This window comes from Neoarius graeffei, chromosome 15 (genome assembly GCF_027579695.1).
Source record: "Neoarius graeffei isolate fNeoGra1 chromosome 15, fNeoGra1.pri, whole genome shotgun sequence".
NCBI lineage: Eukaryota > Metazoa > Chordata > Actinopteri > Siluriformes > Ariidae > Neoarius > Neoarius graeffei.
In genome coordinates this window covers 23,028,960-23,054,533 of record NC_083583.1, presented here as the reverse complement: position 1 = coordinate 23,054,533, position 25,574 = coordinate 23,028,960, and the positions used below count along the sequence as shown (strand labels likewise).

At 41.4% G+C, this 25,574-nt stretch overlaps 2 protein-coding genes across 2 annotated transcripts in view; one reads left to right on the top strand and one right to left on the bottom strand.

The window, feature by feature from the left end:
• The window catches only part of rbm34 (RNA binding motif protein 34), a 29,316-nt gene extending 20,862 nt beyond the window's left edge, over positions 1-8,454 (top strand). The window contains exons 7-11 of the mRNA XM_060941039.1: positions 242-325; positions 2,660-2,723; positions 2,844-2,886; positions 7,684-7,802; positions 7,908-8,454. Of these exons, the coding sequence (XP_060797022.1) occupies positions 242-325; positions 2,660-2,723; positions 2,844-2,886; positions 7,684-7,802; positions 7,908-8,267 (670 nt within the window). The 3' untranslated portion in view covers positions 8,268-8,454. The remainder of the gene's footprint in view (positions 1-241; positions 326-2,659; positions 2,724-2,843; positions 2,887-7,683; positions 7,803-7,907) is intronic.
• tomm20b (translocase of outer mitochondrial membrane 20b) overlaps positions 8,257-25,574 on the bottom strand; it is a 30,853-nt gene continuing 13,535 nt past the window's right edge. The window contains exons 2-5 of the mRNA XM_060941040.1: positions 24,933-24,979; positions 21,342-21,423; positions 17,851-17,993; positions 8,257-9,768 (exon numbers count right to left, since the gene is read on the bottom strand). Of these exons, the coding sequence (XP_060797023.1) occupies positions 9,724-9,768; positions 17,851-17,993; positions 21,342-21,423; positions 24,933-24,979 (317 nt within the window). The 3' untranslated portion in view covers positions 8,257-9,723. The remainder of the gene's footprint in view (positions 9,769-17,850; positions 17,994-21,341; positions 21,424-24,932; positions 24,980-25,574) is intronic.

Below are 25,574 nucleotides of genomic sequence, written 5' to 3'. Positions count from 1 at the left end.
ATTGTAATACGTGTGCGCACGCACATACGCATGCGTGCACACAGTTTGATTTGTTTGCATTGTCAGTCTGATGACTTATTTATTTTATTTATTTATTTAGCTTCGCCTAGTAAATACAATAACGGATAGGCAGGGACACCACAACAGTAAAAACCAATTACTGTGGCCCCAGAAAAACAAAAGTATATTACAGTAAAAATACAAAAATACAACATTAATACTTTCATGTGTTTGCTTCTAGACGCCAAGTCGACCCCAAAAAAACAAGCATCAATGCCTATGTGGTGTTCAAGGAGGAGGACGGGGCAGCGAACGCTCTACAAAGGTGATACAGTCTGCAGTTAATAAGCACATCTTGGCAGATTTCTATTATACCTCCTTCAGCCCTGCTGAATTCTCTCCTCAATTCTGATTGGTCAGAAGGTGTTGGTTAAGCTTCTTTAAACAGCAGCTCTGACAGTTGTGCCACATCCAAGACAAAGCACAAGTTTATATTAACACACATTCTAATACGTTAACCGCTAACTAACAATGACTTGTACGGTAGACGCTTCACATAATCAAAGTCTAATAATCTGAATAAAATGTGTTGGTATTTAACAAAGTAAAACATTTAATCGTTGAGATGAGGAAGTTTTCTGTCTGAGATTTTGTGCAGAAGTTGTGCTTTTTTTTTAGTTGGTGATATAACAAGCTATGTATTTTTTTTATTTATTATTAACTTTGAGAGAAAAGAGAGGCTAGTGAGAGAATTATTTATAGCTGCTATAATATTTCCACAACATGAAATGTAACCATAAATGGATAAAAAGTACAGTGTGTCGTTAGCATTGGAAAGTTGCTCGAGATCGGCTATAAATATGTGACTCACAGGAAACGTGTTGTAGGAATGGAATGGAGATCCAAGGAGAACTGAAGTCTTTTTTTTTTTTTTTAACTTGCTTTATTTCTTAATTAACGTGTTATACAATTACGTTTTCGGTTTCAGTAACCTTATATTGTGACTTGTATTAGCAACTAATTGCAATTAAATATTATACTTATCGGCCTATTCGGTTTTTAGCCATGTTGAATTTAGTTCATTTGGTCCACGGCAGGCGTCGCTTATCCGCGCGATCTTCACAAGACTTGTGCGAGACTTCGAAACGTCAAGTGTCAGCCAGGTGTCAGTGCTGCCATTTTGAAAACTGTTTTCCAAACGAAATATTGCACAAAAACGAGTTTAAATGACGATTACTGCTGACTTTTTTCAAACTTTCCTGATCGCTATCAAAACAAACAAAACTTCCGGCTTGATCACATCAGCGTTTGAAAGAGGGCGTGCGCGTCTTTTGACAACGTTGGCAGATGTTGGTCGCTTTGGTCAGTGGCGCCGCCAGGCGTACGGCCGTACGCACTAGGCATACCTTGGGGAGAGAGAGATTTTTTTTAATTATAATTGTTACCTGAATGCTTTGGCAATGCAACATAATTTGAGAAAGAGAGAGAGAGAGAGAGACGTGTGTGTGCCGGCGCATTTGTGTGCTTCAGGAGTGGGCGGGGTGTGCGTGACCAAGAAAGCTCATTGGTCAATGCAGATATACTTTTCTTGCACCACTGAGATTCTCTCCAGTTTTGAGAAACAGAGACAGACAATCGTCAGTAGTCAGAGCTTGTGCGAGAATTTATTGAGAAGCGAGTCAAAAATGAGTAAACGAACCCTGAAACAAACGAGCTTGTTTCAGACTTTTACGAAAAAGTCCAAAAGCAGTGATCCAGGGGCGTCATCTGCTTGCCAGTCCTCTCCAGTATCAGCTAGTAACACGGCACCGGCAGCTTCCACTCCTCCGCAACCGAGCAGCAGTACGCTGCAGCTGGATGCTAGCTCAGTTCCTTTGAGGGAATTGCCTTCATCTACCTCTGAGTTTGAAACTAGCCATACATCCAGTGAATTTCATATAAGAACACCTACATCTCCCCATGTCCCTTACGATCAGAAGTAGATGGTTGCTCCACCTTGCTGACAAATGAGCCATCAGATAGCTTTACTAATGAGCCACGAGTCAGCCCGCTATCACTGACATCAGATTTATCAGACATAGGTAAACTTCAACCAGATGCCTTGAGCAAGTTCACTAGATTCTAATCGAGGCTATAAAGAGTTTATTGTTTATTGTCGTGTGTAGTTCACATATGTTGTTCAAATATCAGCCTGTGTTCATGGAAGGCTATTGTTCAATTTCAAGTTAAAGTTCTATCGTTGTTTTGTGTATAAGCCTATAGATCGACTCTTCATAGAAACTGCAGCACGCAAGCGTTTTTTTTTTGGGGGGGGGGATTACACCGCTAGTGCGTACCTTACAGTTCAACCCTGCAGGCGCCCCTGGCTTTGGTTTCCGCTGTACGTTTTACTTCTGTCCTACGATGTCTCGCACAGGTCTCAACGAATCTCGTTTACGGCCATTGCTTTGACATATGGACTGATATATTACAGAGCATATTTCAAACACTCCTAACTTGCTATAGCAGCGACAAAATAGCGATAAAAAATGCATTCCTGTATTTAATAAAATGAGAGAAATAGAATTTTGATGATAAATTTGCCTTCAGTTCTCCTTTAGCATTGGTAAGTTGCTCTAGATCGGCTGTAAATATGTGACTCACAGGAAGTGTGTTGTAGGAATGGAATGGAGATCCAGAAAGACTTCTACATCAGAGTGGATCACGTTTCCCAGAACACTTCAGTGAGTATTGTAGAAAGAGAAGGTTTAAAACTTATGTCATATCAAGTGTGCCAGCTGTCGCTTGGAATATACTCTCATTAATGCTTGGTGGGTTTTCTCTCTCTCTCTCTCGTCCTCTAGCATGACCATAAGCGGTCTATCTTTGTGGGCAACCTTCCATATGGTTAGTGTCTACACACACACACACGTCATTTTGTTGCCTTTCTGCATTTTTGTGCACATAACTGATCTGCTGGATATGAAAAACATCACAGCTAAAATCTTTGCAAAATGATTGTATGTGAATAATTTGGAGAAAATTGTTACAAACTTGGCTTACAGAGAGGAATAACACTCGACAAAAAGGCACTATTGCACTCCAATATATTTGGTCAATAAGCTCCGCCTCTCTTGTACAGTGGTGCTTGAAAGTTTGTGAACCCTTTAGAGTTTTCTATATTTCTGCATAAATGTGACCAAAAACATCATCAGATTTTCACACAAGTCCTAAAAGTAGATAAAGAGAACCCAGTTAAACAAATGAGACAAAAGTATTATACTTGGTCATTTATTTATTGAGGAAAATGATCCAATATTACATATCTGTGAGTGGCAAAAGTATGTAAACCTTTGCTTTCGGTATCTGGTGTGACCCCCTTGTGCAGCAATAACTGCAACTAAACGTTTCCAGTAACTGTTGATCAGTCCTGCACACCGGCTTGGAGGAATTTTAGCCCATTCCTCCATACAGAACAGCTTCAACTCTGGGATGTTGGTGGGTTTCCTCACATGAACTGCTCGCTTCAGGTCCTTCCACAACATTTCGATTGGATTAAGGTCAGGACTTTGACTTGGCCATTCCAAAACATTAACTTTATTCTTCTTTAACCATTCTTTGGCAGAACGACTTGTGTGCTTAGGGTCGTTTTCTTGCTGCATGACCCACCTTCTCTTGAGATTCAGTTCATGGACAGATGTCCTGGCATTTTCCTTTAGAATTCACTGGTATAATTCAGAATTCATTGTTCCATCAATGATGGCAAGCCGTCCTGGCCCAGATGCAGCAAAACAGGCCCAAACCATGATACTGCCACCACCATGTTTCACAGATGGGATAAGGTTCTTATGCTGGAATGCAGTGTTTTCTTTTCTCCAAACATAACATTTCTCATTTAAACCAAAAAGTTCTATTTTGGTCTCATCCGTCCACAAAACATTTTTTCAATAGCCTTCTGGCTTGTCCACGTGATCTTTAGCAAACTGCAGACGAGCAGCAATGTTCTTTTTGGAGCGCAGTGGCTTTCTCCTTGCAACCCTGCCATGCACACCCTTGTTGTTCAGTGTTCTCCTGATGGTAGACTCACGAACATTAACATTAGCCAATATGAGAGAGGCCTTCAGTTACTTAGAAGTTACCCTGGGGTCCTTTGTGACCATGCTGACTATTACACGCCTTGCTCTTGGAGTGATCTTTGTTGGTCGACCACTCCTGGGGAGGGTAACAATGGTCTTGAATTTCCTCCATTTGTACACAATCTGTCTGACTGTGGATTGGTGGAGTCCAAACTCTTTAGAGATGGTTTTTTAACCTTTCCCAGCCTGATGAGCATCAACAACAACGTTTTTTCTGAGGTCCTCAGAAATCTCCTTTGTTTATACCATGATACACTTCCACAAACGTGTTGTGAAGATCAGACTTTGATAGATCCCTGTTCTTTAAATAAAACAGGGTGCCCACTCACACCTGATTGTCATCCCATTGATTGAAAACACCTGACTCTAATTTCACCTTCAAATTAACTGATCATCCTAGAGGTTCACATACTTTTGCCACTCACAGATATGTAATATTGGATCATTTTCCTCAATAAATAAATGACCAAGTATAATATTTTTGTCTCATTTGTTTAACTGGGTTCTCTTGATCTACTTTTAGGACTTGTGTGAAAATCTGATGATGTTTTAGGTCATATTTATGCAGAAATATAGAAAATTCTAAAGGGTTCACAAACTTTCAAGCACCACTGTAGTTTTACTGGTTGCTGCACTTAACCAATCCCAGTTAGTGATGACATCAGGGATGCTTTGATTAACAGTAACGATTTTTACATCTCCGCTGCTAGGTGGCAGAGGAGTTATGTTTTCAGGTCGTCCATCTGAGATTCTCGTTAGCGTGAGATCTCGGGAACGAGTGGTTGTAGGATTTATATGGCGTAATCATTTTAACCAGCAGATGAGCCGATTACAGTTTGGAATCGATTCAAACAGGTACAAGGTCGAATGTCTGAAATACTTTATTTTTTTTTTCTTCAATAGCTTCTTTCCTGTTTGAAGGATATTTCAAGGGATGTGAATTAATAACAAGAAGGATTAGCTGTTAGCGTTGAGTTCTGCTTGTTTATAAATCCATCTCATTTCATTATCTGTAGCCGCTTTATCCTGTTCTACAGGGTCGCAGGCAAGCTGGAGCCTATCCCAGCTGACTACGGGCGAAAGGCGGGGTACACCCTGGACAAGTCGCCAGGTCATCACAGGGCTGACACATAGACACAGACAACCATTCACACTCACATTCACACCTACGATCAATTTAGAGTCACCAGTTAACCTAACCTGCATGTCTTTGGACTGTGGGGGAAACCGGAGCACCCGGAGGAAACCCACGCGGACACGGGGAGAACATGCAAACTCCGCACAGAAAGGCTCTCGCCGGCCACGAGGCTCGAACCCAGGACCTTCTTGCTGTGAGGCGACAGTGCTAACCACTACACCACCGTGCCGCCCTTGTTTATAAATAATACTGCTGAAATTATTCTTCAGTACGAGTATCTTTTTCCTTCTAAGATCTCATTTGCATCTCGATATGTGTTAAGAACGCAGATATAAAAAAAATAAATAAATACACCGTCATGATATATTAAGATTAAAAAAGTTGGACGTTCACTACTGTGCAAAAGTCTTGACACCCTATTTTTTCATAGGAACTTTGTTATAGATTTGTTTTATTTATGACGTCTACATTATCGAGTCAGTACAAAAACATTTTAGAGTCCAAACGGTTGTTTTCCAGCACAAAATTAAATGTTACAGGAAAAAAAGAGCTTGTATCTGAGCAGCATATTCCATAAGAGAGCACTTTTCAAATTAAAAAAGAAAACATAATGAAGGCTGCTGGGTTTTGGTGCAAAATGAAGAAGCGAGTGTGGCAGTCAAAGTGTCCAGAAGAACTGGGGCTGGTTCTGTAAGATGCTCAGTAAAACCTACAGCTCATTTCCTTATCAAACTGCACTCATTGTACCCAAGACTTTTTTTTTTTTTTTTAAACAAAGGGTCATCTCACACCAAATATTAACTTTTGTTTCATTTATTATGGCTTACTGCTGTTTATAGTTGTTGTTTTTTTTTGAAATGTTGAAACATTTCATAATTTAAGCCATTTTTGATCTACAGCATTTCTTTACATGTGCCAAAGACTTTTGCACATATTGATGAAATGTCAGTATTGTGCAGTCAATCTAGTTCGAACCAAAGCGAAGGAGGCCGCATTTCCTTCACTGGGGACAGAAAGCCACGCCTCCTTCAGTGGGAACTGGCTAGAGGCCACGCCTCCTTTACTGTAAATTGCACTGAGACAGGTGTGGTTGGAGTAGTGTGTGTTTTTTTTTTTTTTAATTAAAAAAAAAAAAACTAGATAGAACTCGACGCCAATGGCGTCGATGGGGATGCCTCCACCCGGTAGACTACATGCCTTATTAAGTTGTGATTTGGGGATGGACATTTGACCTCACAGTGATTGTAACCTGGTGAAATTACTTGTATTAGCCTTGGAGATATTGTGTTCACAAGGTTTTTGGACAGACATTTGACCTCACAGCGACCTTGACCTTAGACCTTTTGATCTCAAAGTCTAATATCAGTTTATCTTTGTCCCCAAATGCACAAATGGTGAAAGTTTGGTGAAATTCCTTTCATCAGCCTTGGAGATATTGTGTTCACAAGGTTTTCGGACAGACATTTGACCTCATAGTGACCTTGACAGACCTTTTGATCTCAAAATCTAAATCAGTTCATGTTTGTCCCAAAGCGCACAAATGGTGAAAGTTTGGTGAAATTCCTTCCATTAGCCTTTGAGATATCGCGTTCACAAGGTTTCGGGACAGACAGACGCACGGACAGATGGACAACCCGAAAACATAATGCCTCCTGCACCTTACGGTGGCATAAAAAACAAAGACTGGTAGTTCCAACAGCCATGCCTCCCTTCACTGGGGACTGATGGGCCTAGAGGCCACGCCTCCTTCAGAGACACAGAAGAGCATTGAGGAGGGAGAGAGCAAAGAAGAAATACAAAAACAAAGGTGTTTCAATTGTATTTTATCTTTAAATCTGCAGGCTGTGGGTTTAGTTTCAGACTAATGTAGAGATCTCGATCACCATTAGGGCCTCTGCATGCTCTTGCGACAAGGCTTTCACAGATAGCTTTTCGCAGACAGTTGTAATTTATCGTTGAGCGGGGAGTAATAGGCGTGCGCGATGTTATTCACCGCTACAACGCAAGGGGGCGCGAAATCGCTAGGAGTAGTTGGTGGGTGTGGTTAGTGGAGTGTTTATCCTCCGGTTACTTATAATGACTAGAACTGGAGTCGTATAGATGTACGTACTTCCTCACTTCCTCGATCAACCGCTCTTCGTGCTGCTCCATCTTCGCTCGTGTTTTTAAAAATGGCAGTAGTGAAAACAAACCAAACCGGGAAAGTAGGGAAGCGGAAGTGCGTGTACAGCGGACCAATCAGAGTCCTCTTGTCTGCGACGCTGTCTGCGAGGGGGGGCTACGCAGACACCATCTGCGAGGACTAAATTGGCCTTTAGCTTCCGACACATTGTTCTGAAGCAGTACACCGGTGTCAGAAATATTCACTCAGCTATTCAAACTTCTCTTTGTTCCTTGAACACTTTCCCCCCGCCTCATTGTTCCTCACAGATATCAAGGAACTGCCTTTGCGCCAGCACTTTGAGGAGTGTGGTAAAGTAGAGGCTGTCCGATTGGTGAGGGACCGAAACACTGGAGCAGGAAAAGGCTTCGGTTACATTCTCTTCGAGGTGAGTGGATCATGTTAAAGATGTTCTCTCCCACACATCGTTCTATACTTCAGAAACAAGTATAGAACGTGCAGAGTGAACGTCTTATGCATCGTCTCCTTTCAGAGCACAGACGCTGTGATGTTAGCACTGAAGCTGAACGGATCCCAGCTGCTCGATCGGAAGATCAGGGTGAAACACTCGGTGAAGAAGAAGGTGAAAAACGAGAAGAGAGGAAGAGACGCTAAAGGGCAGCATGGGCGAGGTGCAGCGAGGAAGAGAGGACCACAGCCAGCAAACTTTAAAGGACCCAGGCGTGATGAAGGCAGCAAACCCAGAGGAAAGCCCTTCACAAAAACTCCTGGGATGGGCAACAAAACATCAGCCTCCTTTACTGGAAATATGACGGATCCCGTTTCCAAAAAGGGCAAAGGACTGAGAAAGAAATTCAAACCGAAGAAAAAGTGTAAACCTGTTCATATTTAATTTTCTTTAATGGTGTTACATTGTGATCAGAGTTGGACTGAAAGGTAATTACAGAGACATTTGTTAAAAAAAAAGACTCCATTATTTTAATGACCTCAAACACCTTCAAAAGGTACCGCAGTGTCGGACAAATAATACATAAAACCTACAGTGTATTATAAAAAAAAAGAATAAAACTTTTTTACTCTATCGACATGGGTCTGCACTACAAAGCTGAATTCATTCACTGTAGATTTCTAGCGATTCACTGCAAATAGAGTTAAATTAAATAGTGTTGAGCTCAGCGCTAGTCTCCCAGTGCATCAATTGAGCTTAGTAGTTCAGTCTAGAGGTGTGCGCAGGATTTTTTTTTTTTTTTCCTTCCCAAGCTGGGAAAATCCATGAATGCCTTGATGCGAGCTTGATGTATTTTCTCAAAACAGCAGACTGTAATTGGTTAACTCTAACACGGACCATAATGTGTCTACGCTGAATGATCTAAAGTAAATACTACTGTTAACTCCTTTAAATTATTTTATTTAATCGATGATTGATTGTGTGATCAGCCATACTGCCATGAGTTGAATTCAGGGTTGAAGAAACAATTTCCTTGTCGGAATTCCAAGTCGAGAGGGCGTTTTGTCCCAGTCGGAGGTTGGACATTTTGATTAAGGGGTTTGTGTTTAATCAATCCCAGCCTGTTTGTACTTCACTTAGTTGGGTCAATTTTACCAAAAAACATGACAAAACAATTCATTTAAACCAAAAAGACCCTAACCAAAATATTGAAGATGAATGATCCAGTACGAGTACCATTCCACATCCATTTGGAGCTCATGTTAAAGAACGTAGCCTGTCTAGCTGAGGTTGAGTTCGAGACCCACTCCACTCCACTCCACTGAGTGTTAAAAGCCTCTTGCAGCTTTTTACTTGGTTCCTGTGCTCTATTCGGAGTTCAGTCCGCTGCTTTCTTTTTCTTTCATCAATTCTTGATGAACATCAAACTCCGATCAGAGGACCGAGCTTTGCTAACCTGCTCATTTTATCCTACACATACTTCAGAAGTGGAGTATTAGCATAAACGTGCCATGCACGGGGATTATGGGACTGAGACAGGTCATGTAAACTTTGTCCGTGTCAAAGGAACGTCTATGAATGCGCACTTCTTGCCTAAAAGAAGTCATGCTTCGTTCTCATCCATTTTTATGACGACATTCAAAAACAATAACTGCTGGGTGTGGACAGCACAAACCTCAAAAATCACTTTATCCAATAAAACACAGGTAAATGTTAACACCGAAAGACATCAGTTACAGGCTCATGTTGCATTTTAGGAAAATCTTTTCATAGTTTCTGTGAAGGGATTGAGGGCAGTTTTACATGATGGACAGAAAGAAAATCATTTAAACACAGAGGAGTGAAACTGCTGGGAGAAGGTTGCTCTGAGGGCGGGTCACGTGTTTGAAAGGGCCTCGTCTTATTCAATGTCGTCATCGCTCAAGCTCTGTGCACTGACGATGCGCTGCAAAACAGAAAAGGAACATTTATTACATTAAAAGGATCAAAACTGTCGCAGAGCTCTCTGCGAGCTATCCAACATGGGTGGAAATTCAACGTGTTTTAATTACAAGTTAACCACCACGTAGCTTTTAACTGAGAATGGTGTTTTCACTTAACAGATTGCAACCTGCAACACTAACTAAAGCTCCTAGTGAGAAACTGGAGGGTGAGCGAGACTAGTGTGTGAGCTCCACCTCACTAAAATCATCATCAATCCCTGGTCGAGGTGTCGTTAATTGCCATGGACAGAAATCTGGCAATAATAGTTGTTGAACTCAGACTTTGCCTCATCACAGACAGCATGAGTACAAAGATCCATAAGATTATTTACACCATGGTGAGTGACTTGCAGGCCGTCTTTATTATTCCATTTCCACCGAAGTGGAAACGGGATCTTAAAATTGCTTAGGTTTAGTGTACACGTCATAGTAGTTAGACAAGAGTCAGTTCTTGCTCAGGTTTCAAGATATCCGGATGAAACTTGGTGTGCATATGAGGCAGTGACCATCTGTGATCTCCATATCATACATGAGGTCATGTCAAAAAATTTTCAGGAATGGGACCACCTGGTACAGTATCAGGACAAGCTAGACAAAATTCTTTCATGCCATCTTCCATGGCCCTTATACCTTAAAGGAGAACTGAAGGCAAATTTATCAAAATTTTATTTCTCATTTTATTAAATACAGGAATGCATTTGTGATAGCATATTTCACTCATAACTTGCTACAGCAGTGACAAAATATGTCAAAGCAACGGCCGTAAACGAGATTCGCTGAGACCTGCACGAGACATCGTAGGACGGAAGTAAAACGTACAGCGGAAATCAAAGTGACTGACGTCTGCCAACGTTGTCAAAAGCCGTGTGCGCCCTCCTTCGAACGCTGATGTAACCAAGCCGGAAGTTTTCTCTGTGTCTGAAATCGCTCCCTACTCGCTATACAGGGCACTATATAGTATGGACGCCATTTTGTAGCACTGTCCGAAACCTTAGTGAGGCCAAGAAAAAATTGTTTGTTTCCTATTACATCTTGAAAAAAAAATAGGGTAGGTAGGTAGGTCTTTTTATTTTATTTTTTTTATCATCACACAAAATACCGGGTAGGTAGTTTTTTTTTTAAAATAAATTTTAGGTGATATCCATCGTGATATCGATACCGCCGTTAGCCTGGGCGCTGTGTGTATACTGTTTGCATGACTCATCCAGCGGAGGATGACAATGTTCGTAGAGTTCTTTTACAGTTGAAAACTTATAAAATGAACTTATTGTCTTACAATCTTCCGTGTGGCCGCAACCGATCACGGTAATCGAGAACACTTCGTTGGCTGCCATGATGCCTAGCGTTGTGTACAACACAAGCCGGAGTTTCCCGGAAAGAGGTCACGACATCAGATTGAGGCCGTGAGAAATCAATGAGTGTTTCTTGTCCGATATATGCGTTTTAGAATTAGTCACTTGTCAGATCGGCAATATTATGCAAATCGTAATGCAGATATTTTTTTTTCAAAATTTATTGTTGGTCGGCGAAAATACTTTTTTTTTTTTAAACATCTAACAAAAAAGTCTAGGGTCGGGGCATTTTTTTTTTTTTAAACGGTCGGTTGGGTAACCGGAAACAAACAATTATTTTTTCTTGGCCTGAGGATTATGTGGGAAATGTGCTCAGTATAATATGGATTTATCACAAAAACACATGCATGTATTTATTATTTTGAAAACCCACCTGACCTGGCACGTTTTAATTGTGCGACAGTAATGACGTAAATACCAGCGTGACGGACTCATCCTTATCCTGTTGTCTTTCCAACTCTTCTCTACTCCACGTTGGTTGGAAGTCGTATGGAAGAATCTCCATCACTGATGAAGCTGGCAAATCTCGAAATTAATCTAAATTGGAATGACATGGCGATCTGGCCGCTGTGTAAACGGTTTTCAAAATGGCGGCGCTGACACTTCACGTTTGAAGTCTCGCACAAGTCTCGTGAAGATTGCGCGGATAAGCGACGCCGGCCATGGACCAAACGAACTACATTCAACATGGCTAAAAGCCGAAAAAGACGATAAGTGTAATATAATATGCCAATATGGGTCACGATATAAGGTTAATAAAACCGAAAACGTAATTGAATAACACGTTAATTAAGAAATGAAGCAAGTTTAAAAATGACTTCAGTTCCCCTTTAATACTTTTTTTTGGCACTCATTTGACCTCTGACCTTGGTCCTTTGCCAGAATTAGGTCAAAGGTCACTTATGCATTAAATCGCTATTCCTCCCTCTTTTTTTTTTCATGAATTTTCACCAAACGGGGTACGGAGAACATACTTGGGGGAGCTTCAAAATAGTTTTGTCCATTTTTCATGGTCTTTGAGCTAGCCTTGCTCCTTTCCCATAGAGAAACATGTTTTAATGAATACAGGTATTGACCTTGGTCAATATTAGGTCACAGATTTTCAACAGCATCTCAAAAACGGAGCAAGATAAGCCCATAGTTTCTATTAACCGTGAATAGGAAGTCATATATTGACACTCTTGGCACCGAAAAAATGTAACCTGGAGTGACCTTGAAAGGTCAGATCACTGACACCCCACCCAATATTTTTGAAGGCCTGTATCCCAAACCGTGCTAGATAGGTCCATAGTTACTATTAATCATGAATAGGAACTCATATATGGACTTTCTTTTGGCACCAAAAAAAAAAAAAAAAATCTGATCTAGAGTGACCCTGAAAGGTCAGATCAATGATCTGCATATTTTTCAATGGCCTGCGTCAAGAAATTGGTGAAAGATAGGAACTTAGTTAATATTATTAACCATGGAGTTATACATTTTTCCCGTGTCATCAGATTCCAGACAAGTGGCCTCATTTCTCTCAGATCTGTGACCTTGACCTTTGTCCCAAGGCCTCAGGTGTGGAGATGGGATACCACTGTGCCCCCGGCACAGTACCTCTAGTTATTATTATTATTTATTGACTAGTTCAAATTCTTAAGGAGGATGTTATGGGAAAACAAAATGCCATGTTTACTTATTTAAGCAGCTGTTAAGTAAGAATTAAAACGGAAAATAACCAAAACGGTGGTGTGATCCAACACAAAAAGCGAAATTAGTGTTACCACAACAAAGTGGGTTATTTAACAATTATTCACTGAGCCTGAGGCAGATAATTGTTTTAGTATAAATACACAGGTGATTATTTAAAAAATAAATAAATTAAAACGTCCAAAGGCATGCAAATATAATAACGGCGCAGTGCAGACTTGTCACTCATCTACACCGAGTCACATAAAATACTTCGTTTTGAAACAGATCAAATAAATCCCAATTCTGCCTTACCTTTACATAGTTTTAGACCAAACTTAACATCTTTAGTGCTTTTGGGAACAGCATTTTCTTTCATAATTTGTAATTCTTCCTCACTTACAGTGAGGAAGCGATTGGCGGCCATTTTGTTGAGTCACTTGAGGTGATCAGTCAAGAAATTCTGACTGTTTCTCAATAATCAGCGCACACGAGTTCCTATAATCACCTGTGTATTTATACCAATTTCCAGTATACAGCAGTTAGTCCCAGACTGGTCCACTAATTTGATTGGCGCGTGCAGCCATTTCCTATAATCGCACTGGGACTTTTCACTGTTTGCCTCATTCCTCTTGTCAGTGTTTGCCGTGTAAATATTCCACTTCCTAGTTCGAAAACGGTTACTACGGTAGCATTAGTGACATCAGTGGACATTGCAAACAATACACTTCAGGAATAGAACTTTTAACTTAAAATATGAAATCTCGTCAGGTGAAAAGGAAGACGGGACGCCAATTTTACCGGAAGTACCTTTAACAGGAATGTACAAGTCAATGGGAGCTAGCTAGCTAGCTGCTTAACCAGTGTGCTATTGAGGTTTTTCACCCACGTGACCAAGTCATGTGATGCATCGTTAGGCTGCCATTTTGGACGTCACGGCTCGAATCAGTTTGAATGCGAGGAAGGCGACAAACGAAAAACATAAAAGAAAAAGGAGCGAGATGCAGAAAACACCTTCACTATCCAGCAACGTAGGGCATTTACAGGGCGAGCAGAGGGAGAGGTATTTGCAAAAATTGAGGTTAGCAGGCTTAGAGAACGACGTTTACCTGCTTCCACCAGGATTGTTCACTGACGTACGGAAGTACACGAAGCCCTCGTCTTTACCTGACTTCGGCCCACATGATCTGTATACCTATGTCGTTAAAAACCCATCGCCATACACAGGTATTGATCTGAAAGCGTATAAGAGTTTGGATGCCTACAAATATTTTGTGTCAGGCTGGGTAACATGCCTACATCAGCGGGTCGTCCCTGGAGCCGGTGGTCGCCATCTTATTACAGCTAAGGTTTGTTCACATTTTCATTTACTTTCGGTCCTCAGGATAAACAAAACGTTATTAAATGTCATTGAAATAACTTCTTAGTCTGTTGAGACATGGCCCGTTATAAATTTGCTGTTACCAGGCAAATGACCAAGAACTGTATCATTAGGGTCGGTGTCTGTGTTGTAGCAGTGTACTAGCAGCTAGCTGTTAGCACTAGCTAATGTCAACAACATAGCTAGTATGTTACTGTAGCAATGTTTACGTTCAGTCATTTGGACGAGTGTTAAAACCTTTCAGTCTCAAGTTTTTCCTTTACTGGATTTACTAGTTTACTGTAATTATGATCCGGCAGCTATTTACACCGGATCCAGTGTAAATAGCTCCCGGAGCGCTCCGGCTTGCTCCCGGAGCGCGCTGCTTAATTTGAGGGGGAGCAAGCCGGAGCGCGCTCCAGAACCTCGGCCGGAGCACTCCGGGAGCAAGCCGGAACGCGCTGCTTAATTTGAGGGGGAGCAAGCCAGAGCGCACTCCAGAACCTCAGCCGGAGCGCGCTGCTTAATTTGAGGGGGAGCAAGCCGGAGCGCGCTCCGGAACCTCGGCCGGAGCACTCCGGGAGCAAGCCGGAGCGTGCTGCTTAATTTGAGGGGGAGCAAGCCGGCGCGCGCTCCGGCAGCTATTTACACTGGATCCGGTGTAAATAGCTGCCGGATCATAATTACAGTAAACTAGTAAATCCAGTAAAGGAAAAACTTGAGACTGAAAGGTTTTAACAGTCATCCAAATGACTGAACGTAAACATTGTTACAGTAACATACCAGCTACTATGTTGTTGACATTAGCTAGCTTGACCTTCAAAATGGCAGACACCGGGGCGTCACGTGACCCTGTGACGTCAGGTGAAATACCTCAATAGACCCCTTTGCAGTAAACGTCATTCATACGTAAGAGGAAATTGCGCGCGCAGCCTGGACTCAAAAAAGACTCAGCGATGCCTAGTTGTTGTGTTGTCGGGTGTCAGAATCGTAGCAGTGATGGGGTTAAAATGTACAGAATTCCAGCAGGATCTCACCCATTCCAAAAAAAAAAACCGCCAACATCTATAGCTACAAGCCATCAAACGTGTAGACTGGGATGAAAGCACTATCAAAAATGCGCGGGTTTGCAGCGCCCACTTCATCACAGGTAAGATCAGGCTATTTATTAAATCTTTCTTTTTTATTCTTTCTAGTCTTCGTTTATTGATGTAGCAAAATACTTTGGTAACGTTTGTCTGATTAGCTGGGTCATAGTTACACAATGTAATGAATATTGTTAGCATGTTAACTTAGCTTTGAATGCAGTTTTGTTTGTAGGAGAGGTCTCGCTTGACTCAAGCAGTCCAGATTTTGTGCCATCGTTATTTGTGTATGCCGAAAATCACAATTTTAAAGCAAGGATGGAAAGGTAAAATTGTGTGCCCTCACTCTAAATGCTGACTTACGTTGACTGCTCTAACCTAGCTCCCGCCCCGTTCAGTTTCATTTCTGCTCTCTGCCTCTCGCTTTTTACGCAGCTCTGATTTCTCTTAGCTGCACTCTTTACACTATCATTCCTTTCATGCCATTACCTCCTGCAAATTGCTGTTTAGTGTTGGGATTTGCTGTTGTAGCTAAAGCCACATTGCCATCACATCACTGGCATAATTTGATTAAAACAAAATGAATATGAATGTCCCATTGTTAATCAAGTTGTACATGCCCGCACATAATCATATGCGTCTAAAGACTTGTAGGCACGAAGTTTTTTGTGGGTGTACACTGAAGTCTTGTCAATAAGGTACGAGTATATATCTGGCCATTGTATACCAGGGAACTTACTAACATCGTCCGTCCACTCTTTAATTAAATACGGATCCGGTAGGCGATGTCCACTTGTTAGAGTTAACTTATTTATGTAGCATTCTCGATCTTGTAACGACAATTGTTTTGCATAATCTGACAGCTCATAATGCCGGTCTATGGGCAGCGCCATTGTTTCTGGGTCCAGGCTGCGCGCGCATCCTGGCAACGGTCGGTTTGTTTACAAACATGCAAAGGGGTCTATGGAGCACTTGCATGTGACGTCACAGCCGATCCAGATTGTGACAGACGCCATCTTGTCGGTCAAACGCCATATTTCCGCCTTCTACTTCATTCTGGTTCTACTTCTACCTTTTCTTCTGGAAAACCCTACTATATACTATATCCCTACCTGTGCACGTTTATGTTTTTTGTGTGTATTTTTGCGTGTTGTTCGTCTGTACCGGACTTCAATATCCACTACAACCATATGGACTTACTGGACATTGGTTTCCAGCAGAAAATGACGGTTTGTAGCGATTTCCATCGCATGCACAACATTCCGGACGAGATAGCGAGACCAGCGGGGTCTCCGTGGATTGTTATCGGAAGCAAAGCGAAGGAGGTGGCGCCGGGAGCGGAAGCAAAAGCGAGGCTGCAGGCAGAGCCGGCCTGTTGACTAAGCTCAGAAAACAGCCACTCAAACCTCCACTGCCAAACCTCTCTCTCTCCAACGCCAGATCCATGGTAAACAACACAGACGATTTGGAATTACAGCTGGAATTACCTTATTCTATTCTATAATCGGCTGGTCAGTGCTATACTAGATACTTAAGTGACTTACCCGTCCAATGAGGATTGTTATTTTCTTGTTTACAAGATGCCACATCTGAGTCGCTGACAAATCCTGAATTTCTGTAGAGATAACTGTCCAGAGATTTATAAGCACTCAGTGCTTCACCACTGAACAGCGAGGGAAAGTTGATGAGGTAATTATACACGTCCGGGTATTCGGCTGGCAGTTCAACATCCACTGACACGGTCGTGAAAACTCCGTCCGGTAAGCCATAAGGGTCACTAATCTGTAGATCGTTTATTTTAGACATGTATCTAGTTATCTGTTCATTAGAAAAACGAGCCGTGTAGTCTGTCGGTTGAAATTGATCCATTCTGTACACGAGTGCAGCAGTATTCAGCTGTGTTTTTTACCGACAAGATGGCGGCTGTGTACTTTCCGGTCACGTGACTGCAAGATCTCTATAGAGTGAGTGTGGGCTCTTCAGGATCTAGTTCTGCTAGTGGAGCAAAACTGAACTACAGTGTGTCTGAAATCTCTCTTACAAAGTATTAATTTCTTGTTTATAGAACTGTTGCATAAAAGCGATATCGCGCTCACAGTCGTGCAGTACAGCTGTGATTAGCTACAACTGAGTCACAGCTGTACTGATACAGTACAACTGCGCTCTTGCTCGTGAGATATTGCTTACATAACGGCACGTCCTGATGCACTTTATTACTCTTGTACCACAGTAATTTCCCATCGCCAGTTTATTTATTTAAGAATGGCACGATTTAGCTCCGGTTATGACTTGCATTACAGAAGCTATAAACAGCTGTCCTCATAATCCATTTGTATTAGCTGTTGCTATAGAAACAAGAACGTTAAACCCATATAAGGATTTCTGTAGGTGGAGCTGTTTTGTGCACAGGATTTTAAAATGCTAAAAAAGATGAGCTATACGAAAGATTCAGGAACATTTTTCCGCGATACAACTGACTGCTACGTCCACATTTAGGATCGTTCTCCACGTCTTAATAAACGAGGCCCAGGTTCAGACGTAGAACGTGTTGCAGGAAGAGATGAGCAGCTCTCTCACCTGGCTGATGGTGGGCAATTTGGTGAGGAGCATCTGGAAGACGGGTGGAGGCAGAGTCTGCTGCAACACCTGGAGGAGCTGCTGAGGCTGACCACACACTGCTATAGCGTTGGTCAGGTGGTCCACTCCTTTCTCATAGTCTCCTAGAAAACATGACCGATATGAGAATAATATACACAGATGGCTGACTTTAAATGCAGGGTTTTTGATCTTCGAGTCCATTTTAGCTCATGATTTGAACCTTTGTAGCACGACTAAAGGAAAATGTGCGTGTCTGATTGGCTGGTACAGAGCTCTTCGACTCGGGACACTTCTAACGTAAACCCTGACGAAAATTTAATCAAGGCTCTAAGCCAGTGTTGAAATGTAACCATGACGATGAGCAGGCATTCACGCTTCAATCTGGCCTTCGCTGAAAGTGCAGCACTGACTGTCCTTCATAAGAAACTAGGAATGACATTCATGGTCCATCCATTAACATTCTGCTCTCTCTGTCCAAAAAAAAAAAAAAAAAAGCTCCGTATTTATTTTAATACTGAATTTCAACAGCTATAAAACTTTAATTGTATCTTTAAGAACCATCTGCTTAACACAGTTGTGCATTGAAATGCTCGCAGTGAGGCTCTGTAAACTCGCTAAGGCACAGATGTGAGAGCACACAGAAGCAAGGGACTAGACAACCATTTCAATAAGAACACAAAAACACATCGACACAATCTTCGAATGCAGATGGCATAATTTTTGGTAGTTTGCAGCAGAAATCGGCAGCCTTATTAATTTAGTAATTTGAATTAAATAGAACAAAATGACGACACTGGCTACATTGTGTGAAAATGGGTTCATCAAAAAACAAGCAGCGCATAAACCTCCGAGATGATCATCGTAGTGGTTTCAGATAGCAAAGCAATGTCACCGTGGGGAAGCTATGGCCTAATGGTTAGAGACACACAGTGCGTTTACATACATTACACCAACTTCTGAAAAGTATATTCATTTATACACTCAATACTTGGTTGGGGCTCCTTTATCATGAATTACTGTATCAGCGCGGTGTGGCATGGAGGTGATCAGTCTGTGGCACTGCTGAGGTGTTATTGAAGCCCAGGTTGCTTTGATAGTGGCCTTCAGCGTATCTGTATTTTTGAGTCGGGTGTTTCTCATCTTCCTCTTGACAATACCCCATAGATTCTCTATGGGGTTCAGGTCAGGCAAGTTGGCTGGCCAATCAAACACAGTAATATCATGGTCAGCAAACCATTTGGTAGTAGTTTTGGCACTGTGGGTAGGTGCCAAGTCCTGCTGGAAAAGGAAATCAGCATCTCCAAAAAGCTCATCAGCAGATGGAAGCATGAAGTGCTCTAAAATCTCCTGGTAGATGGCTGTGTTGACTTTGGACTTGATAAAATACAGTGGACCAACACCAGCAGATGACATGGCACCCCAAATCATCACAGACTGTGGAAACATCACACTGGGCTTCAAACACCTTGGATTCTGTGCCTGTCCACTCTTCCTCCAGACTCTAGAACCATGATTTCCAAATTAAATGCAAAATGTACTTTCATCTGAAAAGAGGACTTTGGACCACTGAGCAACAGTCCATTTCTTTCTCTCCTTAGCCCAGATAAGACACTTCTGACATTGCTTCTGGTTCAGGAGTAGCTTGATATTAGGAATGCGAAAGTTGTATCCCCTTTCTTGAAGATGTCTGTTTGTGATGGGTCTTGATACACTGACACCAGCCTCAGTCCACTCCTTGTGAAGCTCTCCCAAGTTCTTGAATCAACTTTCCTTGACAATCCTCTCAAGACTGCAGCCATCCCTGTTGCTTGTGCACCTTTTCCAGCCACCCTTTTCAGCAATGACCTTTTGTGGCTTACCCTCCTTGTGGAGGGCATCAGTGATCATCTTCTGGACAACAGTCAAGTCAGCAGTCTTCCCCATGATTGTGGTTGTGTGTACTGAACTAGACCGAGAGATACACCGTGTTCATACTGTTTTACTCAAACTCAAAATGAAATATTCTAATATTTTGAGAAGGGTTTTTTTTATGTTTTTTGTACTGTATGCCATACTGATTAAAATTAAAATAGAAAAATGCTTGAAACATTTTAGTTTATGTGTAATGAGTCTATAATATATAACATTTTCACTTTCTTAAATAACTGATGGAAAATATTGAACTTTTTCACAATATTCTAATTTTTTGAGATGCACTAGTATATATCTCAATGTTGCGATCCTCATTGTCGTTCTTCTTGTGAACACGGAACTGATAACTGTTTATACTCTTGAATAGCTCTTCTTCATGACGACAACCGGAAGTGTACCAACACGATGGGGCGTGTAGCGCCACCTGTGGCTCGGGTGCACAATGTACCTCACACAATAGCTCGATTTCCTTGTGTGCATGTAGGATTGGATTTCTCTGGCACCCCTGCTAGGACCCTTAGCTCGATTACCGACAGTAGCTCGATTTGGATGTGCATGTAAACGCACTGACAGATTTGGGACCAAAAGGTTGCTGGTTGGTTCGATTCCCCTGGACTAGCAGGACTGGCTGAAATGCCCTTGAACAAGAGGCACTCCAGATCAGAGCGTCTGTTAAATGGCATTAAATGTAACGTCAATAGCAGGAAAGGGTTGTTTTACAATCAGGGTACGCAAGCTAAAAATCACATTTAACACTTATTATCTTCAATATCAAAAGGCTTGACTAAATAAACTTGGTTGTTTATTGTAGCCCTGTGATAGCTCTATTTTCCATGCAAAAAAAAAAATTGAGATAACGTTATTTTTGGTGAACGTATGGCAATATATGTGTCATATTTAGCAAAATTACTCGTGTCATTTAGAAAAAGTGCTTTTTTGACCACAGGTAGCTCCAAAAGGGATGCACTTAAATCATTCTTTATACCATAAAACACATATTTGGTTCCATATCATTGGAAACATAGTTAAGTTTTAATGTTGAATGCCAGTAAGTTTTCAGACTATTTTGATCAAATTAGTATGTAATTGTGTCAAAAAAAAGTCCTCTCCGAGAAAGCTAATTTTTCAATATAAAATAACATATCTAAAATGATTTTCATCGTAAAATGTGGTCAAGATATTGGGACGTAAATAGTAGAGACAACTAACACAAAGCTTACAGCCTTATATTTAAAAGCACTATGGAAGTAGTGGATTCTGTATTGTCAAAAAAAAAAAAAAAGTCCTCTCCGAGAATCACTTCATTTGTTTCTCCCAGCCCTGCTTAAAGCTACACTTAATCTTGTTATAATACAAACTATTACACATGCCTATCTGTTCTTTAACTTGTCCTTCACTTCAAAACTGGTACAAGAACCAGTTTGAATCAATTTGAATTTTGGACCCCTGTGACACAAACTTTGTACCCCGATTGTAAAACAACCCGAAATCGAGTCGGCTTTGCGCTGTAGTGTACACGTTATAAGAGGTTAACACGACCCTGAGACAGAGACTCTTACCCTGCGCCAGCAGCTCTTCTCCCAGCTGAATCTCCTCCAGGAAGAACTTCTGAACAGCTTCAGCATCCTTCAAATCTGGTAGCTGCACGCAAGCACACAAACTTTAGGGTCCGTCCTATTCGTTATACTGTGTTTAAAAGGACAAGTCGTGAACAGAGTTGACTTTCAAGGACATGGGACATGAAACATAAATGCACGCTATATCAGTTTCTTTCCATTAAAAATACGAAATAATTGCATCAACAAATACAAAATTATCTATTAAATTTAGCAAAATCGTTATATTCGTGATGATTATATGGCATTTCTGCTCGAGCTCCGATATGCATATTTTACAACCGGAAGAGCCGCTGTCACGTGATCATACTGTACATCACAAAAACTTTCGGGTACAGCACAAGCGGGTAGATGAATATGGAGAAGTGTGAATCGTGATGATGACGAATGCGACAAAATAGTTTTTGTGTCTTGGATGACAAGAAAATTGTTTCGTTTTTAGAGTGTTTAACGTACACTGAACATCATGGTGTATTGCGACCTCCCAGTCAGTCAGACGCGCTGTCACTCGTTAGCAATGTAGCTAGGCTCAGCATGGCCAATGGTATTTTTTGGGGCTGTAGTTAGATGCGACCAAACTCTTCCGCGTTTTTCCTGTTTAAATAGGTTTATATGACCAGTGACGGGCGGCACGGTGGTGTAGTGGTTAGCACTGTCGCCTCACAGCAAGAAGGTCCGGGTTCGAGCCCCGGGGCCGGCGAGGGCCTTTCTGTGCGGAGTTTGCATGTTCTCCCCGTGTCCGCGTGGGTTTCCTCCGGGTGCTCCGGTTTCCCCCACAGTCCAAAGACATGCAGGTTAGGTTAACTGGTGACTCTAAATTGACCGTAGGTGTGAATGTGAGTGTGAATGGTTGTCTGTGTCTATGTGTCAGCCCTGTGATGACCTGGCGACTTGTCCAGGGTGTACCCCGCCTTTCGCCCGTAGTCAGCTGGGATAGGCTCCGGCTTGCCTGCGACCCTGTGGAGGGATAAAGCGGCTACAGATAATGAGATGAGATGAGAGATGACCAGTGACATGAAACAAAGTTCAGTTACACAAACTGAAACGTGGCGATTTTCTATGCTATGGAAAGTCCGCACTATAATGACAGGCGTACTAACACCTTCTGCGCGCTTCGACAGCGCATTGATACCTTCACTTGTAGACTGGTGGCCAAATTTCCAAATTTCGCTTAAGGGAGGACGGAATGTTAGCTTGTGGCATCCATGTCAGGGGGTTAATATATGGCCCCTACTGAACTCATTTAGTGTGGATGCCACCTAAAGTAGGCTTTCTAAAAATTGTTTTACACCAAAAACTTAATGGCCACCACCCCACTCAATTTTCGGCCAGTTTTGTTGGCTGAAAAATAAGGGTTACTCCTAATGCATCTTCTCCCATGTCAGAAATAAAAAATGGCATATGTTAACGACTCATTGTATGAAAGCTGATAAAAAGAGCTTTTTTTAAATATAAACACTCAGATATACATGTTTCAGAAGGAGGTATGAGATTCATCAAACATTGTGTTGAAAAAATGAAACTAACCAATTTCAAATCAAACTACATGTATTTCTGCTTTTATTTCTAAATATCTTCACTACACCCAATGCACCAATACCACATATTTAAGCATGTCAAATGGAACCTCAATGCTCCCAGAATACGAAAATGCCTTGTAAACTTGAAGATGGATTGCATAATAAGCTATACTGCGACAGTCCACCTGCATCAGTTCAACAGATTTTGTCAATGGAAAATTAAGGCGACCACACAAAATCTTTTATGATTTCTAAAGTGATAAACGTATTTATTATGCATATACACCCACTATATATGACACTTATAAACAATACTTCTCTATTTTATGATATGTATCTTGTTATTCATGGTAACAGACTGGAATGATTGAACGGAAACCAAAACAAGTCATTCTTAATTTAGTTAAGTATTGTAACATCTCTCTTTCACCAGGTACCCTGCAGATTGTAAAATTATGATTAATCTTGCTTTGTCTGGAGTAAACATAGATGACAGTTGCTTCATGAACCATGGATACCACTGACTCTTAAGTCAATTTTCACTTAGGATAAGCTTAGGGTAAGGATAAATACAAAATAGCACAATTTCTGAATATGTGCTTTTCTTTGGCAGGATATTGACAAATGCTAAACAAGCACGATGGAATCTGTCATGTATAGCCAAAAGAGAAGTTCTGACACTACTTCTGACTGGGATCTGTGTCTGTTCTGTCAGAGAAAAAACCTGAAAAAGGACACAAGAAAACTTGGAGACACTGGATTTGAACGAGTTCGTCAAGCTGCAGCGGAACGCAAAAAGTACAACGACGTGGACAACTTCCACACCATAGAAAGGATTCAAAATAGTGATGTAGATGAAGAAACCGACATCCTTTATCACAAAGACTGTTATTCAACATTTACAAGCTCTGACAAAATAGCACAACTTAAAAAAATATGAAAGCAGCCTCCCTTCAATCAGTACATTTGAGGGGTGGTATGTTTTTCCACATACAAAATTATTAAAAGCCTAATTCAAGTGGCATCCACCAAAAGTGTGTCCATTAAGGGTCATATTAACCACCTAACATAGGTGCCACAAGCTAACATTCCGTCCTCCCTAAAGTGATTTCTAGGCCTCTTTTCAGATTTTGCCACTAGTCTATTGGAGTTGTACCATTTTTTTTTTTTTTTTTTTAGACAGGGCGGACGGACCAGGGTATTCGCCCGCCTGGCCGTGCCCGACAAGGAGCGCTCTCGGCCGGCTTGGGAGGCAGACGGCAGCCCCTCCTGGAAGTGTGGTTTTACCATGGGCCTCATGCGGTAAGGATTAGTATTATAATTTTGGGTGTATCAATTATTGATTATCATGATTCTGACTCGTTTCGCCATTTTGAATGTTTTCATCTCGGACTCTGGAAGCATTGTATCTCAATCAATCTCGAAAAATATCAGCAAAAAAAAAAACTAGCTTGCAACGGACTTTAGCTAGATCTATGATGAACTTTCAATGTATGATACAAAAATAATACTTCTTTCAACAGATCATTAGCCTTTGAGCAGAATTGTTTTTAACTTACCAGGAAGTGTTATCGAGCCGACCGCTTTCAGTTTCATGGGGATTGAATGAACTCTCACTCTCAGAATCATCTGACCCGTCAGAGTAAAGACAAGATCCATGTTCATGTGAATTTCCAGCTATCGGTTCGAATTGATAGGGTCTAACTTCACATCTCTGTGAAACATCGGGAATATCACTGTCGATGGTGTCCATTTCGGTAACCTGTTTACATTAGATTCCCAAGCGCTGGCTCCTTGAAAAGTTTTTGTGACATCACGGGTCACGTGACCACTTAGCTAATTAAACGAATCATTGTTTTACGCTGATGTATAAAAAAGTTGAATGTGATTTTCACATTTTTGACACCCTGCAGTGATTTAGATGGCATTTCTTATGTCCTTTATACATAATTATACCCAGAAAAAAAAATCCATGTCCCATATCCTTTCAGGAGCTGGAGAGATTTGTCCTTACCCTCGAAAGTCCTGCTTTCTCCTGTGCTGCTTTCTGCTTCCTTCTTCCTGAAAGAGAAGATGATTTCTGTTAACTCCCATTCAAGGCTCATTTACAATGGACTTATAGCGTCCATAAACAGTTTACAGGATACTGTTACTATAGAAATGTTCTGTCAGAACTTCTCGCATCACATTCAGAAAGGGGGGGGGGGGATTTTAACTTCATTTTAATTCCTTTTCACTTTAATATCTTAAAGGGGAACTGAAGGCAAAAAAAAAAAAATTTCTCTCTCATTTTATAAAATGTAGGAATGCATTTCCGACAGCTATTTTGTCACTGCTATAGCAAGTTATGAGTGTCTGAAATGTGTCAAAGCAACGGCCGTAAACGAGATTCGCCGAGACCTGTGCGAGACATCGTAGGACGGAAGTAAAACATACAGCGGAAATCAAAGCGACCAACATCTGCCAATGTTGTCAAAAGCCGTGCGCGCCCTCCTTCAAATGCTGACGTAATCAAGCCGGAAGTTCTCCGTGTCCGAAATCGCTTCCTACTCACTATACAGGGCACTATATAGTGTGGACGCCATTCTGTAGTGCTGTCCGAAACCTTAGTGAAGGTTACGTGGGACATACGCTCAGTATAATATGGATTTATCAC